Below are 18,648 nucleotides of genomic sequence, written 5' to 3' on the forward strand. Positions count from 1 at the left end.
ACCTGAACCCTAAATCCAAGCCCTAGATCCAGAAAAAAAATCAACAGAAAATTTGAAAGTTTCTTTTACTCTTGCATACTTAAGACCAGATTCTTACTAACACTACTTTTAGAAACAAAGCTGTTGGTTGAAAAAGTACTATTTGTTGTGTTAAAGATAAAATTTTGCTATCTTGCTAAATAGACAGCAATCCTTATGTCTGAACCTCCACAGGGTTGTAATTACAATTTAGTTTTATTAATCCTGCTTCAAACTGTAGCATGTGTGTGTGTATGTGTGTGTGTGTGTATGAGAGAGAGAGAGAGAGACAGAGACAGAGACAGAGACAGAGACAGAGAGACAGAGAGAGACAGAAAGAGACAGAGGGGGGAAAGAGAGAGAGAGAGAGAGAGAGAGAGAGAGAGAGAGAGAGAGAGAGAGAGAGTCCTGGGGCTTAAATTCAGGGCATGAGTACTGTCTCTAGGCTTATTTCTTTCTTTTCCTTTTCTAAAAATTAAATACTATTATTTTCCTTAAGTAATTGTACAAAGGGCTGCTAGTCAACAAAGCAGTTTATGAATATGGATCTATTTTTGTCAATCATGGCTTGAACTCATGGCCTCTTGAGCTCTTTTGCTCAATGCTAGTGCTCTATGATTTTGAGCCACATCTGCACTTCTGGTTTTCTGGTGGATAATTGAACTCTCTTGGACTTTCTTCCCAGGCTGGATTCGAACCACAATCCTCAGATCTCATTCTCCTGAATAGCTAGTATTACAGGTATAAGCCACCAGTGCCAATACAGTGCCTCTTGATCAATGTCATATTTCTTAATATTCTTACACACTCTTCTCATCCCATTCCTTCCCTCACCATTCCAAATGTTTAGTTTATGTATTGAAATGTCTTGCCATTTAACAAAGCAGTTTATATATAAAATGCATCTTGAACTGTGACAGCCCTTCAACACACTCCTCCTCTTTGCCTAACATCCTCCATTATTTTTCTTAATTCTATGCATATACAATGAATTCTTGCCTGCATTGTGCTCATTTCCACCATTCATTCTTCCACCCTTTCCTTGCCACCTGCTAGTACTCATTTTCTAGTACTAAATGTGTTTTCTTTGACTCAATCTTTCTTTAAAAGATTTGCCCTCAACGTAGAGTCTATTATAGTTAGGTTAATTCATTTTTAACCACTTGGATACCATGAAGTGTGTTTATTTCTAGATTTATAGGCACATTCTAGCTACTACAAATGAGGGAAAACATGCAACCTGTGTTTCTCTGGATCTGTCTTACTTAACTTCATATAATTTTTTCCAAGTGTTTCCTTTTCCTTATGAATGGTACAATATCATTTTTTTCTGATGGATGAATAGAATTCCCCAAAGCTAGTACTTTACCACTTGAATCACAGCTCCACTTCCAGCTTTTTGGTAGATAATTGGAGATGATAGTTGCAGACTATGCTGGCCAGACTGGTTTCAATCCATTTATTTCAAGATTTTTATTTTTGTTTTTAATAACAATGATATAAAAGCTGAAGATTGAGTCGATAAAATAGAGCAATTATAATTTAATAACTAAATCTGTTTCACATTTAGAGAAAAGATAAAAACAACACAAAAGAGAAAAATGAGATATTTCCGGACTAGAACTGTTTCTAAATGAATGATTTATAGCTGACCAGGAGAATCTCCAGCAAAATATTTTAAAGCCAATAAAAACAGGAGTCATTAAAAATAAAAAAATATATAAGAGACCATAGAAAATAATGATATGTATACTTACAGAGGTCAAAAATTAATGACAGAATTTCACATAAAGTTTAAGAAATAGCCTCATTTGATCCACATTATTCTTACTTCATTTTCAGAGTAATATTACCTTCTTAGAACAATAATGTGGGTGGGTCATAAGACAATAAAGAGAATGAATTGGCAGGGGCAGGGGTTGGCCAAAGGAAATGGAGAAAAAACTCAACAAACTCTGTGTGTTCTTTTCTATATCACAGCTTCAACTTAATATGAACACAAATATTATGCTGAGATAAAGGTTCATACAAGTATATCTATTGAGCATACCTTTTCATGAGTTCAAATGTAGAGGGAGATTGTTTAGCACACCAAAAAAGGAATAGGAAATAAGGAGAAATAAATGGAATATGAAATTTAGAGAAGAGGATGGTGAGAAAAGCAGAGGTAGCTGCGTAATATTCGGGAGAGTAATGGAGTAAAATACATTCAAAGGGATAAGAAATTAGATAGGAGAGTGGAGAATTTTTCATTTGGAACCTAATGTAAGCAATTTATTTTAATTCTATGTCTTTCCATACATATAGGCTTGGTGCTAAAAGTTCTGGACAGAGCCTCTCCGGACTGATTACTCATAACACTGACCTGCATAGAGAATGTCCCTTACAGTGCAGGTGATCCATTGAGGAACAAATTACTATATTCTGGAAGAAAGGTTTGCTTCATGTCTTCTGCCTCAGAAAATTGTTCCTCCAAGCAGCAGCTAGCTTTTGAGGAAGTTACATTCCAACATTACAGACCTCATGGGATTTCCCCAGGAGGTCACAATTCAGCTTTACTATTTTATTTTTGGATACTAAAGCCTTGGAGACTAGACACTTACTCCCATTGTGAATCTAACATCTGATCTGGATGACCTTTGGCCCAGTGAGACCAAATTGGACATTTCTCTGGGACTGATTAGAATGAACTCTCCAGCGACTGTTCAGTTATTATCATAACTATGTGACTATTGAGTTTTGAGACATTAATTTGCTTCTGAAGCATATACCACTTACGTTTAACTCTGTGTTCGCATAACCATATATATATATATGATATATATATATATATATAAATATTTCAATTTGATGGGGAAGAGCATTAGACTACAGCACAAAAATTTTCTCTTCTTTCATACATGGCCAGGAATGTGTGGGAAGTAGGTACCAAGAGAACTGAATTCCCTGTAGCATTCATATTTTCACAGATGTCAGGGATGTTCTCATCACTTGCAAGCAACATCCATAAGGGAATTAGCAATGGCTCCTCTGCTTGTACACAAGATGGAATTAATTTTGAAACTTTTGTAGTGTACTCGCTACATTGTAGAACTGGCCTAAGGTTCCTTTAAGTTGCTCATGATTTTGATACCAATTGTTTACTCTCTGAATATGGCTGATGATATATCTTTGGTGAAAGTTTTGTTCAGTTTCTACTTCCTCGTAATGCTTGTTGCTCACACTGCACACTCATCAGAGTTGATGACTGGGTTATGCCTTCTTCCTCGTCACTTCCTGATATCCATATTTATGGCAGCCAGTTCCATGGACCATGTGTGAACATAGTCACATTCATTTATGAATGAAGGTAGCAATTTCATACCAATGTGTAGGGATTTCAACTAGACTAACATCAATATTGTGTGTTTTGAACAGTGAAGTTGGTATAGTTTGTCTTTCAAAAAATATATATCATGACAATCAATTAGTATACAAACTTACAGACTGATTTCTCTACCTAGATAAATACATCCAGGACTCGGTTGGGTGGTTGTGTGATTAATACTTCCAGTGGTTCCGTAATACATTGCACAAAACTTCATATCTTCAAGTTCATTTATAAATAAAATCTGTGAAAATACCAAAAATATTAGTTGAATGAATAATTAGAATGAGCAATTATTTAGAAAAAGTTAAGAATTATATTAATTTGAAAACCGTTTCAATGAACTTGATGATATATAGTGTTTTTCAAAATTAATTAAGCAAATGTGAGTTTTACTTTTCAAAATGAAACACAGGACCAAAAGCAATAAGCTATGAAATAATTGGCTGTGGTCTGAACACAGGATAGGTAGGTCAGCATTTCACTTTAAACAGTATTTTTTATGTCTTTTTTTTTTTTTTGGTCAGTCATGGAGCTTGAACTCTAGGCCTAGACAATGTCCCTTAGCTCTAGACTAGTACTCTGACACTTGAGCCACTCCATCATTTCCGGCTTTCTGGTAGTTTACTGAAGAGTCTCAGGGAATTTCCTGCCCTGTTCACAGCCACCTGAGTAACTAAGGTTACAGGCGAGAGCCACTGTTGATGGATCTTTACCTTAGAGAAACGTTCTACTTGTGCAACATGTGTTATCAAAGACTTCAAAGACATACTTGAAAATCAAAATCAAATAAAGCAAGTTAGATGGAGTTAATATGCCTCAAATAAAAGTAAATTAAATCAAGGAAACTGTGGACTAAGTGAAGGACTGCTAATCTTGAGCCCAAAAGCTCAGGGATTAGTACTCAGGCTCTGACTTCAAGCTGCAGGACCAGCACAAAAGAAAACAAAACTAAACAAAAACCAAACCCACCTACACACACAGTATCAGATAAAAAACCAAAATTATCTAAATTTATTGTTTTTGTTAAAAACATATGCGTGCTCAAACTTCAGCTTTTAGTAGAATTTAAAACAAACATGTAAATGTGAGTGAACCTCTTGAAATACACAAGAAAACAAAATTGACACGATGACTGTCTGCTGACTGTTTGACAAGAGACAAGTGAGAGCCTTAGTGACCCTATAAGAATTCTCACAGCATGAACACAGGGTGAGAAGGGTGAGGCTGGAGCCTGAGTGAACCCACGATCATCTTAGTGAGGCTCCATAAAGGACTGCACAATGGTCCCCATGAGAAATGTTTGTTTTCTGCCCATCGTTTTCCCAGAGGGTGGTAGAGAGTGTATTGGAAATGATTTCAGCCTCATTAAAAAGAAGACTTCAGATTAGTTGAAGTCAGTGACTTTCTCTCTTTCACTGTGGACCCATGAAGAGTTCCCATGAACAAAAGAAAACAGTACTTCAAATCCACCAGGTGAGTCTGATTATTGGAAGTTCCTAAGACCATAGGAAAGGAACTCAAAAGAGGGCCCACCATGGTCCATGTGGAACAAGCACGTGCAAAATGTGCACATTTGCTTCAGCGACTTGATTTCTATGATTATATAGAACTTAAAACCATAAAATCATAATTTGAAGAAAATTCAGGTTACAATGTAATTTTGAAGCAGTGAATGTAGCTTTATAACACATGCCTGTTATAATTTAAGGCTGTAAAGTTAATGATTATTAGTTATTAAGTAAGATAAACCACTCTGATTTTATTGACCAAGATGATGGCAGATCAATTTGAATTCACATATAATTTGAATTGATGCACACAATTACCATCACAAGAGTTCCAAATGAGAGACCATATTCTCTGGATGCTGCATAGGGGAAAAGAACTACACTGGATTTAGAAAACATTACTGAAATTAAATTAACACAAGCAGAGGAAAACAAATAGAACCTGTTCTTACTTACATGTGCAATGGACCTTATGAAAAAGCAGAGGCAGAATGGTGATTAATATGGTTGAAGAACAAAGGAAATGTGGAGATGTTGTTCAGTGTATAAAGCTTCAGTTAAACAGAAGAATATGTGCTGTGATTCTTTTTATCCATATTGCACAGCATGAAGGAACAGCTAATAATAGTATGTCTAACACTGGAAGACATAATATATGCCAACATAGTTGTTAAATCATTATTATTTAATTTTCGCACTACAAAATGATGTGTATGTGATTGCAGATATGGTAATAAAGTAGATTGAATGACATCACATTGAATTTATAAATAATACTGTTTTGTTACTCATAACTGTGTCCAGTTATCAATGATTTAGGGTTTTTTAATAAATAAAGGTGAGTCTCCCAAAGCCAGATACAGTTCATTGAAAGGAAATCTTCACATGAGGAGGAGAATGTAGCTAGCATTCAACTTTTCCTCTGAAAACCTCAGTTGCCTTCTTTATTTATTTATTATTTTTTTGTTGTGAAAAAAACTGTACAGAGGGGTTACAATTACATGGGCAAGATAATGAGTACATTTCTTATCAAGCATTGTAGCCTCCTCCTTTGTTTCCCCTTCCTGTCCCTTCCAACCCCCCCCCCCAATCCTCCCCCCACTACCCTCACCAAAGTTGTAAAGTTGGTTTTCAACATGACAACTTGTACTTCTCATGGTTGCAACAGGTCCACTTGTATCCTTATTTAAACGACTTGTTTTTCTCCTTCCCCTCCACAAATTATACCAACATCAAATACAGTGAAAGCAGGTGTTATACTGTGGGGGAAGGACATACAAAGCAACATAGAAATCATCTTAAAAATGTGTTAGAAACAATGGCATGAAAGAACAAAAGCCTTCTATATTCTTAATTTTCACTAATAGTTATTCATTAAATGTGATTTCACTTGGACATATTCTGTGACTTTCTAAGCTCAACTTGAGCTCTACCAAACAACAGAGTCTTGGAAGCTTAAATACCAAGCTCATTTTGGCACAGTTCCCTAGCCTGGGAGTTGGAGATGGAAACACAGTGAGAAGGATTCTGCTCTGGGTTGCCTTTGGTTTATCATGGCCACCTTCCCACAGTGCCTTCACATCCCGTGAGGGAGAGTGAACCATCTGTGTCTGTGAAAAAGGACGCAAAAATGGATGGATAACCATCTAACTGAAACAAGTTCTTTTAAACTGAATAACTTCCTAAGGTGTCTTATCTCCAATTGGGTCCAATAGATGAAAGACATCATTCAGTTCATGGTGCTGGACTATCCTTATCATTTACTTAGATTATGATTGTGTGTAGGAGATACATTCTTCAAGCAATTTAAGGATTTATTTTATTTTATTCTAATTATGCTGTACAGATGGGTTACAGTGATGTGAGTAAGGTCATGAGCACATCTCTTGTGGAGCACTTTCCCCTCACTTATGGGGCTAGAGTGTGCCTATAAATCTACAAGTAAACACACTGGGTGGTACCCAAGCAGTGATGAATGATTTGACTGAAGTGTAATAGACCTCATGGAAAGCACAAATAGTATCACTTTCTTTAGAAAGACTAAGTCAAATCCAACAAAGTAAGTAGCAGTAAATGGGTACGAGCAGGAGGTGGGCAAGATGGGAGGGGTAGTAGAATGAATTGGGGGAAATCAGTAGCATGCAAGAAGGCATTGTATATGCCACAGAATGGAGAAAAGTAATGAAAGGGGTGGGTCCAAGGCAAGTGAAGATGTTGAAGAGATGACACAGATCAAGATGCATGGTATCTATAAATGTCTCTGTCAAATGGGAAATTTTTCAAAATACAAATAAAAATGAAGAAACCTGAGGAAACTGAGGGGTGAGGTGGATGGGGTAGATGGGTGAAAATGTTGAAAGGGGTGATATTGATCAAGAGTTACCCTATTCATAAACTGCTCTGTTGAATGGCAGCTCCTTTTTACAATGCCTAAAAAATACAAATACTTTTTATAAAAAAAAATGGAAAAAAATACAAGCACTAAATCTCTTATACAAGCCTTTGAATATGGTCATCATAATTCTGTTCATAAAACCTGATTTAAAAATAGACCTATCTTGAGAATCATAAAATCAAAATGTTTCATTCAAAGAACATCAGTAATTTTATAAAATATTAATATAATGTTATTAAAAATTGACCTTTTTCAATTTTATTTTGGTTGAACCAACCACTCCATAATTCTCTTCAGCGTTCATGCATTTCTTTTTTTATACGGTTTTTATTGTAAAAATGCTGTTACATGACCAAGGTAATGAGTACATTTCTATTTAACATTGTTGCTTCCTCCTTTGTTTTCCCCTACCACTCCTCCCTACCATCTCTTTCCTCCCACCTCCTTCTTATGGTTTGTAACATGTGTAACATAAAATCTGTTGCTGGAAGCATTAAAGGATTTGGTTCTTTGAGAGGAAATCTAAATTGGGCCTTTTTTAATACCAAAAAGATAATTTCCAGAACATGATATAATGCCAAAATACAAAGCAATGAGTATATGATTAAGGAAACTCTAAGCCTGCATTCTAACTTACTGCACCTTCTGTAGGAAAGAAGAGATTTCCTTCTGAATAACAGGCTAGTACAGGAAGCCAGGAGTTCCCTCAGCAAAACACACTGTGCCTTCTGCTCATTCTGGGTTACAGTACATCCTGAACTGATCACTTCCCACCTCCCCTCTGCTTTCTCTCCGTATTTCTTTTATGCCACATGCATATCCTAGCAAATCAATGATTTGTAGAGGAACAGTTATGTTATCAGTTGCCTTTATAGGTCCTGTAATTTGACTTATAAAAAAGTAAATCACTATCATGCACATGTGTCACATACCATGTGGATTCTGCTTCCCAATTTAGAAGAATTGTGAATTCCTCTGTTGTACAACTAAAAAGGCGTGGCGATTTGTATAGAGGTCAGTGGAGGTAGTGAACAAATTAGTATTCTTTTAAAAAGTGCTATTATTAAATATCCAGTTTGCATAAACACTTTTTATTAAAAAAATGTCCAAAATTGCCTACACAGAATATTTCCTTCTTCCTTGCACTCTAAATCACAGATCCACACCAAGGACTAGCACCACTAGAAATACTCTTTGTGAGGGAGTGACTCAGTGAATATTTGTTTTTAAGAAGGGGTGGGCTTGGAGGCAATCCTATGAGTTAAAATAGTGAATAATTTTCCCCAAATTCCATTATTTTGTTTTGGATTATTTTGTTACAATGTTTTGCTTTTATTATTACCATTTACTTTCATTTTTGGCTTTTTTTATACATAATGCAGTATTTTTCATGTGTTTGTATTAAATAATACAACAAGATACTCGTTCTCTGTGAAAATGTTAACTCATGTTTATATTAGAATCACACAGATTATGATTCAATCACTATTCTCTGTTCATATATGTGCTGTTATACAAAGTTTTTACTTAGAAATTTAGGTAATGATTCAAGATAAATTTTATAAAAAGATATTTTCTTATTAAGAAACCCATTTGATTTTATGGAAGATTTCTTTTTTTCTTTTTTTGTTCATTCTGTTTTTTAATTTTTATTGATTTTTTTATTGTGAAAATACCGTACAACGGGGTTACAATTACATGGGCAAGATAATGAGTACATTTCTTATCAAGCATTGTTGCCTCCTCCTTTGTTTCCCCTTCCCATCCCTTCCCATCATCTCCCCTCCCCCCACCCATTCTCCCCCACCCCCCCACCAAGGTTGTAAAGTTCGTTTTCGACATAACGATTGTACTTCTCATTGTTGCAACAGGTCAAACTGTATCCTTATTTAAACGACTTGTTTTTCCCCTTCTCCTCTACAAATTATACTGACATCAAATACAGTGAAAGCACGGGTTATACTGTGGGGGAGGTGGAAGATTTCTTTAAAAATATTCCTTTAATTTTTCTAATAAAAATATGTAATTTTAAGACATATGGTGTTAAAGAAAGTAAAAGAAACACATGCATTTAACAGAGTGAAAATGTTTTATGAATATTTGAAAATATGTTCATTGAGGAATGAAAATGTACTGAGTCACATGATGGCTGGACATTTGCCTGACGCATGCCCTTCCTTTCTCACTATCACAGTGGAGATGGACACCATGACCAACCTCACAGTGGAGATGGACACCATGACCAACCTCACAGTGGAGATGGACACCATGACCAACCTCACAGTGGAGATGGACACCATGACCAACCTCACAGTGGAGATGGACACCATGACCAACCTCACAGTGGAGATGGACACCATGACCAACCTCACAGTGGAGATGGACTTCTTCCTCACCCAGTTCTCTGACAACAAGCAGCTCCAGGTCTTCCATGGCTTTCTGTTCCTGCTGATCTACTTGGAGGCTCTCATGGGGAATCTCCTCATCTTCATCCTTGTCACAGTGGACGGGTGCCTTCACACCCCCATGTATTTCTTCCTGAAGAACCTGGCCTTCCTTGATGCGGGCCTCATTTCAGTCACAGTCCCTAACCTCATTCTGAACTCTTTTACCCATAGGAGCAACATTTCTCTCCCAGGATGTATTTTCCAAGTCTTTTTGGTAGTTAACTTTGCTGGGTCTGAACTTGGCATCCTGATAGCCATGTCCTATGACCGCTATGTGGCCATCTGTCACCCATTAAATTATGATGTCATTATGAAGAAGGAGATATGCATGCAGATGGTAGTTACTTCTTGGCTCCTTGGCAGTTTCTTTGGAGTCTTACACACAGCTGGAACTTTCTCATTATCATTCTGTGGATCCAGGAAACTTCCACAGTTCTTCTGTGATGTCCCTTCTCTACTGAAGATTTCTTGTTCTAAGAAGCATGTCACCACTGATGTTAGTGTGGCCATTGGAGCCTTATTTGGACTCTTTGGCTTTGTGTGCATTGGGTATTCATATGGTTACATCTTCCAAACTGTGCTGAGAGTACACTCATTACATGGACATTCAAAAGCCTTCTACACCTGTGTGCCCCATCTCATAGTTGTGATTACATTTTTAGTGACAGCTGTTTTTGTCTATTTAAAGCCAGTATCTGATTCTCCTCATCTTGTGGACTTTTTGGCATCTATTTTCTACTCTGTGATGCCTCCATCTTTGAACCCTTTAATATACAGCCTGAGGAACAAGGACATCAAAGCTGCTCTGTGGAAGTTTTTGTGGAAGTTAAATCATTGAATTTTGGAAAACAAAATAATTTATTGCTATCAATAAATAGCATCAATTGTATAACTTTTTTGTTGTTGTCTTGGCTGTTGAATTAAAAGATATTTTCATTGTGTTGAAGATTCAAACTTAGTTGAGTTTTTGGCTTAGCCAGTGTAGAGGCATGGCAGAAGGAGACTGGTTCTTATAGTAGTGTGTTGTAGGAGAAATCTTGCCTAAAACATGTTACAGAACAGACTGATGGACAGTCTTCAGTGTTTATCAGCTCATCAGCTCATGGCCATATGGTATATATTGTTCAACCAGGTGGAAAAACAGATTTTTTTATACTGAAGGCAAAATATGTAGCAAGGAATGGAGGATATCCCTTTGTTTGCAATGCAGTAACTAACAAGCCACTAGGAAGCTTAATACCAATAGAATTTCATCTCACAGTTGTGTGTACCAGCAGTGTTTGCTGTTGGTGAAGATCACTCTTTCTTTGCTTTACAGATTGCCAACACTTGGTCATATCTTACAGGGAAGACAGTGATAATAAGTTTTTTTATTTCATGTCAAATCATTAAACTCATTGGCAAAGGAGACAGTCACAAAATCTAATGGCTCCCAAATCCTCAATAACAAATATCATTTTATAGAGACTATATCTCCACAAAACATTTGGAGAGACAACAATGCTAATTCAATGACTGGATGCTTCACAATAATACTGATCCTAGTTATAACCATAACAGCTTTTCTATTTTATTATAGAAAGAACAAGATTCAAGGTGGACTCAGATCTTCCTAAATCCAAAAGGATATTTAGTCTTCTTAATACTTTTATCACAGAGATCATATGTACAATATCCTACAATCATCGTTTCATTCTAATTTGCATTGGTGAAGTTTTCTGCAAATAAGTTATTTAAGTGTGTGACATTTATATAATATTTTTCTCAATATTATAGCTAACTTCACTATTATTAGAGGCAACCAAATTTTTCATGTCTATTTGGGACATCAGATTAATCAGATATTAAATTTTAATACGCACTTGGAAATCTCTGAATTTTCTACGTTATGAAATCAAATTTCACCTGTATTTTTATGCCATAATGTAGCTGCAGTTCCTGATACTACATTTTTGTTTGTACTCTTTACAAAAAAATTGCCCTCTTCCCTTCATAGAGATTCTGTCCTAACAATTTTAGAAGACATTTTGAAAATAGCAGAATCTTGATAATGGTGTGCATATAGCCAAAATAGACCTAATTAATTAGTTTAAGCAGATTCTTAGGGTTAACTCAGAAGAGCTCTTCTTCCTTGCCAGAAGAGAGCACACAAATGGAGAAGAATCTGTGGCATGTATTCAACATCCTGGCTTTTAACTATTTGACACTAGGAAGACTGATTTCTAATACTGTTGAGGTACAGTACTGATGCAGAATGAAATAGTTGAAAGACATTAGCTACTACAAGTGAAAAGTAGAAACCACATCTTCCATATCTTAAAAGAAAATCTTGTTAAGTTTTTTCCTGGTATCACGATCTGAAGACAGTAGAATTTTTACCATCTGACAATTTACATTCAGTTAATCAGTGAAGCCTCTTCTGTGGGTTTTGGTTTAGATCACTTAAGTTACCTCAAAATTAAAACTTTTGCCAGATCTCTCAAAGCTGTACAAATTTACAAATTCTGCTTAAATTTTATTCATGGGTTCTTTACTAAATCTTATGTATTTCTTCGAGTTGTATTTAAAAAACCTTTAAGCCATCAACCAGGAAGAAATTGGGCAAGTTATTCCAAAACCAGGACCAGGAGAACATTGTTAGGAAGGAGAAAATATTGACACGTGAGTAAAGAAAACAGAAATAAGCCACAGTGCCAGAAGTTTGCCAAGTTTCATTTGGAAAAGCATTGTTTGTTCCAAATTAAGCAACATTCATGTCACTTCTGGGACCCCTAGTCTTCAAAGTGTTCATTGAGTGCTAAAGATCACTTTTAACAGAAATTAGGCCCTTCTGGAGCTTTTGCTGCAAACAGTTGGCCTGAACTTCATGAGAAAGGGATACCAAATAACAGCATTCAAAACATATATCTCAGTGTCTATAGTAAAGATCCAAACATTATAGTGTTATTCTTTATTTCCATTGCAGTTTAATAATGCAATGGGATTCTACTTAGTGAATTATTTTTGCCAAGATTTTACTCAAGAATTAATGAGATATAGTTTTAATCTGAAACTATGATGTTGAGTTATTTCCCTAGGGAAGAGGAAATAAATTCATTGATAGATAAATACAATATGCAAGTGGGCACTATCAATTAAATTTAAAACCCACACTTAAAAATGATACTAGTGGGGGATGGAGGAGTTTGGGTGAGGGGAAGGAAAAGTTGGGGTATTAGGGAGGGAAAAGGAGGGAGTATAAATGCTTGATAGGAAAAGTACTCATTACCTACTGATGTAACTGTAACCCCTTTATGTGGTACTTTTACAATAAAAATCATATAAAAAATGAAACTAGTAATTTCTATAATCATAAATCAGGCAACACTAGTCTCCTAATATAACCCTTGTACTTATGGCATGGGACATATTTGTGACAAACTCAGGTAGTGAAAATCACATGATGATAACACTTACTATTCCTTGTACTATAAGAACATAAAACTAATTCCTAATAGATTTTTAAATATCCTGGGTATGAGCTGGTAATATATAGTCATGTGACTATATCATGGTCTAGTTTTCAATTGCTTAATGACAAATGCAAATAAATTAAACACCTTTGGTTATATATTTATGTTTTCTAATTTAATAAAAAGTGTGGACCTCACTTTAGATGTTCTGCTGAAAGTATGTATGCAGCTGAGCGGTTATCTCCCTAAGTCAGTGGTGAAAACACATTCTTCAAGCTAGTTGAAGGTTTATTTTTAATTTCTAATTTTTGAGTGTTTGTGAATGCTGTTGTGTGTGTTTTATTTGAGTGTGTTTGTGTGTGCAGTTGTGTGTTTTGAGTGTTTGAGTGTGCTGTTGTGTGTTTTATTTGTGTTTGTGTGTGCTGTTGTGTGTGTGTTTTATTTGAGTGTGTTTGAGAATGCTATTGTGTTTGTTTTATTTGAGTGTGTTTGGGTGTGCTGTTGTGTGTGTTTTGAGTGTATTTGTGTATGCTGTTATGTGTGGTGTTGTTAAGGCAGTGCAATGAGATACCTGGCTGAAGAAAACTAGAAAAGACAGAGAGAGAGAGAGAGAGAGAGAGAGAGAGAGAGAGAGAGAGAGAGAGAGAGAGAGCAAGAGATAATGGATGAGACTCAGACAGGACCAGGAGTCCCAAGACTCTCTGGCACTTGGACCCTGAGTCCCCACAAATGAGTTTATTTATTTGAGTTCACACAGGGAAGGATACCATGGATGCATGCAAAAATATATCATCTATATTAGTATTACAATCAGAGCTAAAACATAGCTTTAGAGCTAAAATATAGAGCTAAAAATAGAGCAAAAATGTAGAGCTAAAATAAAGCTAACACATAAAAGTAGTTCTCTTATTCATTTGAGACAGGAGACTTCAGCCCACAGACAGTCCAGACACCATGCCCAATTATCTTTCCCAAGGAGAAGTTGTGAAATTCTTCTGTCCAGCCTACAAGGTCCCCAGCACAGCTGCTGGCCTAAGAAAAGGGAGTGGGATGGGATTTCAGTCCCTTAACTCTCTCCAGAGATCTCTGTTTTAACCCTACCATGGCCAGCTCTCAGCATTCCAAATGCTGTCAAGGTACTCAGTATCCCAACCACTCAAACCTTTTCCAGCTTTCACAGCTCCACTTCAGAGTTACCTGTGTGTGTGTGTGTGTGTGTGTGTGTGTGTGTGTGTGTGTACTCTGGGACTTGAATACAGGGTCTGAGTGTTCTATTAGTTTTTTTACTCAAGATTAGCACTCTACCATTTGAGCCACCCATCCATTTCTAGCCTTTTGGTGGCTCTATGGAGATAAGAGTTTCATAGACTTTTCGGCTGTGGTTTCAAAATCCTCAAAAATCAGCAATCTGTGTTGCTAGGGCTATAGGCATGAGCCATAGGTACCTGGCCATATTTTTTTTATTGAACTCTTCTTATTAACTACATTCTCCAAATTTATAATGAATTGGATATTATTCTTTCTGCTGACATAATTCAACTTGTTTCAGATGTGTGCTATAATAAAATGCTTTACTCATGCATATATTTCATTATAGTGCTCTGAGTATCAATGATAACATTGTGTCACTACAGACACATGTTCATTTTTCAGAACTAGCTTAAATCACAGTTCAGATTTTCCATTCTCAGAGGGAAAATAGGAATAAACACACTATGATAAAAGTTATTATTTAAATTTTCTGACAGTTAAAACTATATCTGAGTTCAAATTTAGATGTCATAAAATTTAGAATATGAATTGTAACAGAGAGCAACCAAAGTACGCTGAGCACCTGCTTGTGTTTCACTGGTTAAGATATAAGTGGAACTTTCGTTGACCTTACAGTAAAGGTCACAGCAGGAACACAGGTGAGAAGAATAAGGATCAGGTCCCTGTTGCACACACTGATCATCCTAGTGAATGAGACTCCATAAAGAACTGCATCCTGTTCCCCATGAGAATTGGGTTTGTCTTCAGTCTTTTATTTTCCCAGAGGGTAATACAGAGTAAATTGGACATTATTTCCTTCCAATAAAAAGAGGACCTCAAGTAAGCTGAAATCATTAACATTTTCCCTCACACCATGAATAGAAGAGATCTAAATTTAGCACTTTGAGTCTTATCCGGTAAGTCTGAATATTGGAACTTCATAATATTGTGGGAAAGCCAAGAGGTAGAGAACTTCCATGGCCTGTCTATGACCATGTGGAATGAAATGTGTATCCATGTGTAAGTGCTTTCATGCCAGGAGCTTATCTATGCTGAATACGAATTTCTTTAGCATATTCATTTAGTTATTACAATAATTGAAAAAGTGACTTAACTACTACAGCTCATATTTATGAGGTGCAGTGTGATTATTTGATATAATATCTCATATGAAATAACCAAATTAGAGCAATTCTCCTTACTACTTAGAGGAATACTCCATTTCAAACTCACTTCTTCTCTTCCCAGAGTCTGCCACACTGGCTTTTAGCTATATTTCAGAGTTCAATGTTCCATTTTCCCTTTTAGGCATGACAGGTGATGCTGTCCACTATACAGATAATTAAATGAAAGTTTATTACCAAGATTAACAAGAAGCCATTGTCTTATACTATAATTTCATACATAGAGAGTAAAATTAAGTTATATTTCAATGATAATCTCTTCAAATATCTTCACCAAATAGTTTTTAAAATTATCATATAATAACTATTCATTTGCATAGGGCATAATTACTTGGTAAATGAAAATCACATAAGAACCATCATTTTCCACTGTCTACATTTAATGAGAATCAATACCTTTTTAAGCTTTCAAAACATGATTTACCACAGAGACAGAAGCACGAATATGGAAAGTTTTTCCTATTATATTTTTTTATTTTTTTATTGTCAAGGTATGTACAGAGGGGTTACAGTTATATAAATAAGGAAATAAGTAAATTTCTTGTTGAATTTCTTACTTGCTCCATCATTTTTCTCCCACATACCCTCCCCAAATCCCCAGGTTGTACAAATCATTTCCAACATATATAAAATAGTGAATTTGATAAATATATGCATCTAACCGTAAGCCTAATCAGGGATGGATCCATCAGAATAGTTATGGAATTCAACTTTATTATACAACTAGAACTGACAGTTAAAGAGTAGCAGAAAAATGTAAATTTCTAATGTTAGAAAGCTCCATATGTTTTCCTTAATAAAATAAGCCTTTTTCGACTTTGTTTTCACTATTTTCATGTTCATTTGTTTCTTAGGGTTGACAAGTTGTTTAGCATAAAGGTACTGGTGGAAACATTCAAAGACTAGAACCTTTCAGAAGAGGATTATTTGGTATGTTTTTTAATTGAGACTTATTTTCTAGAAAGTATAATGCCAAAAATAAAGCAACCAATGCATGATTAAGAAAGCAATAATCTGCGTATTAACTTACTGTACATTCTGCAGGAATTAATGATATCTAAAATTGGTATCAGTTGTTCTAGAGTGCACTCATCAGAACACAACTTGCCTCCTGCTCAGTCTCATTACACACTTCACACTTACACTGTGCTTTCTCTTTTTCTAGCTCTGTTCATATATGTGTTGTTATACAAAGTTTTTACTTAAAATTTAGGTAATGATTCAAGATAAATTTTACAAAAATATATTTTCTTATTAATAAACACGTGATTTGATGGAAGATTTCTTAAAATATATTTCTTTAATTTTTCTAATAAAAATATGTAATTTTAAGACATATTGTATTAAAGTAAAAGAAACGCATGCATTTAACAGAGTGAAAATGCTTTATAAATATTTGAAAATATGTTCATTGAGGAATGAAAATGTGCTCAGTAAAATGATAGCTGGACATTTGCCTGATGAAAATGACCTTCCTTTCTCACTATCATATAGGATTGGACACCATGACCAACCACACAGTGGAGATGGACTTCTTCCTCACCCAGTTCTCTGACAACAAGCAGCTCCAGGTCTTCCATGGCTTTCTCTTTCTTCTGATCTACTTGGAGGCTCTCATGGGGAATCTCCTCATCTTCATCCTTGTCACAGTGGACCGGTGTCTTCACACCCCCATGTACTTCTTCCTAAAGAACCTGGCCTTCCTTGATGGGAGCCTCATTTCAGTCACAGTCCCTAACATCATTCTGAACTCCTTTACCCATAGGAGCAACATTTCTCTCCCAGGATGTATTTTCCAAGTCTTTTTGGTAGTTAACTTTGCTGGGTCTGAACTTGGCATCCTGATAGCCATGTCCTATGACCGCTATGTGGCCATCTGTCACCCATTAAATTATGATGTCATTATGAAGAAGGAGATATGCATGCAGATGGTAGTTACCTCTTGGCTCCTTGGCAGTATCTTTGGGGTCTTATACACAGTTGGAACTTTCTCTTTGTCATTCTGTGGGTCCAGGAAACTCCCACAGTTTTTCTGTAATGTCCCTTCTCTACTGAAGATTTCTTGTTCTAAGAAGCATGTCACCACTGATGTTACTGTGGCCATTGGAGTCTTAATTGGAATATTTGGCTTTGTGTGCATTGGGTATTCATATGGTTACATCTTCCAAACTGTGCTGAGAGTACACTCATTACATGGACATTCAAAAGCCTTCTCCACCTGTGTGCCCCATCTCATAGTTGTGATTACATTTTTAGTGACAGCTGTTTTGGCCTATTTAAAGCCAGTATCTTATTCTCCTCATCTTGTGGACTTTTTGGCATCTATTTTCTACTCTGTGAAGCCTCCATCTTTGAACCCTTTAATATACAGCCTGAGGAGCAAGGACATCAAAGCTGCTCTGTGGAAGTTTTTGTGGAAGTTAAATCATTGAATTTTGGAAAACAAAAGAATTTATTGCTAGATAGCATCAATTGTATAACTTTTTTGTTGTTGTCTTGGCTGTTGAATTAAAAGATACTTTCATTGTGTTGAAGATTCAAACTTAGTTGAGTTTTTGGCTTAGCCAGTGTAGAGGCATGGCAGAAGGAGACTGGTTCTTATAGTAGTGTGTTGTAGGAGAAATCTTGCCTAAAACATGTTACAGAACAGACTGATGGACAGTCTTCAGTGTTTATCAGCTCATCAGCTCATGGCCATATGGTATATATTGTTCAACCAGGTGGAAAAACAGATTTTTTTATACTGAAGGCAAAATATGTAGCAAGGAATGGAGGATATCCCTTTGTTTGCAATGCAGTAACTAACAAGCCACTAGGAAGCTTAATACCAATAGAATTTCATCTCACAGTTGTGTGTACCAGCAGTGTTTGCTGTTGGTGAAGATCACTCTTTCTTTGCTTTACAGATTGCCAACACTTGGTCATATCTTACAGGGAAGACAGTGATAATAAGTTTTTTTATTTCATGTCAAATCATTAAACTCATTGGCAAAGGAGACAGTCACAAAATCTAATGGCTCCCA

At 36.0% G+C, this 18,648-nt stretch overlaps 2 protein-coding genes across 2 annotated transcripts; both read left to right on the top strand.

Annotated features, from left to right (window-relative positions):
* The first annotated feature begins 9,436 nt into the window (after window positions 1-9,436).
* On the top strand, window positions 9,437-10,576 carry LOC122103915 (olfactory receptor 14A2-like). The gene has a single exon (XM_042674600.1). It carries the CDS (start codon window positions 9,437-9,439, stop codon window positions 10,574-10,576), a length of 1,140 nt encoding a protein of 379 aa, XP_042530534.1.
* A 6,554-nt stretch (window positions 10,577-17,130) lies between these two features.
* On the top strand, window positions 17,131-18,057 carry LOC122103916 (olfactory receptor 14K1-like). The gene has a single exon (XM_042674601.1). It carries the CDS (start codon window positions 17,131-17,133, stop codon window positions 18,055-18,057), a length of 927 nt encoding a protein of 308 aa, XP_042530535.1.
* Window positions 18,058-18,648: the final 591 nt, after the last annotated feature.

Source organism: Dipodomys spectabilis, unplaced genomic scaffold (assembly GCF_019054845.1).
Source record: "Dipodomys spectabilis isolate Male_0828 unplaced genomic scaffold, ASM1905484v1 ptg000019l, whole genome shotgun sequence".
In the NCBI taxonomy this organism is placed as follows: domain Eukaryota; kingdom Metazoa; phylum Chordata; class Mammalia; order Rodentia; family Heteromyidae; genus Dipodomys; species Dipodomys spectabilis.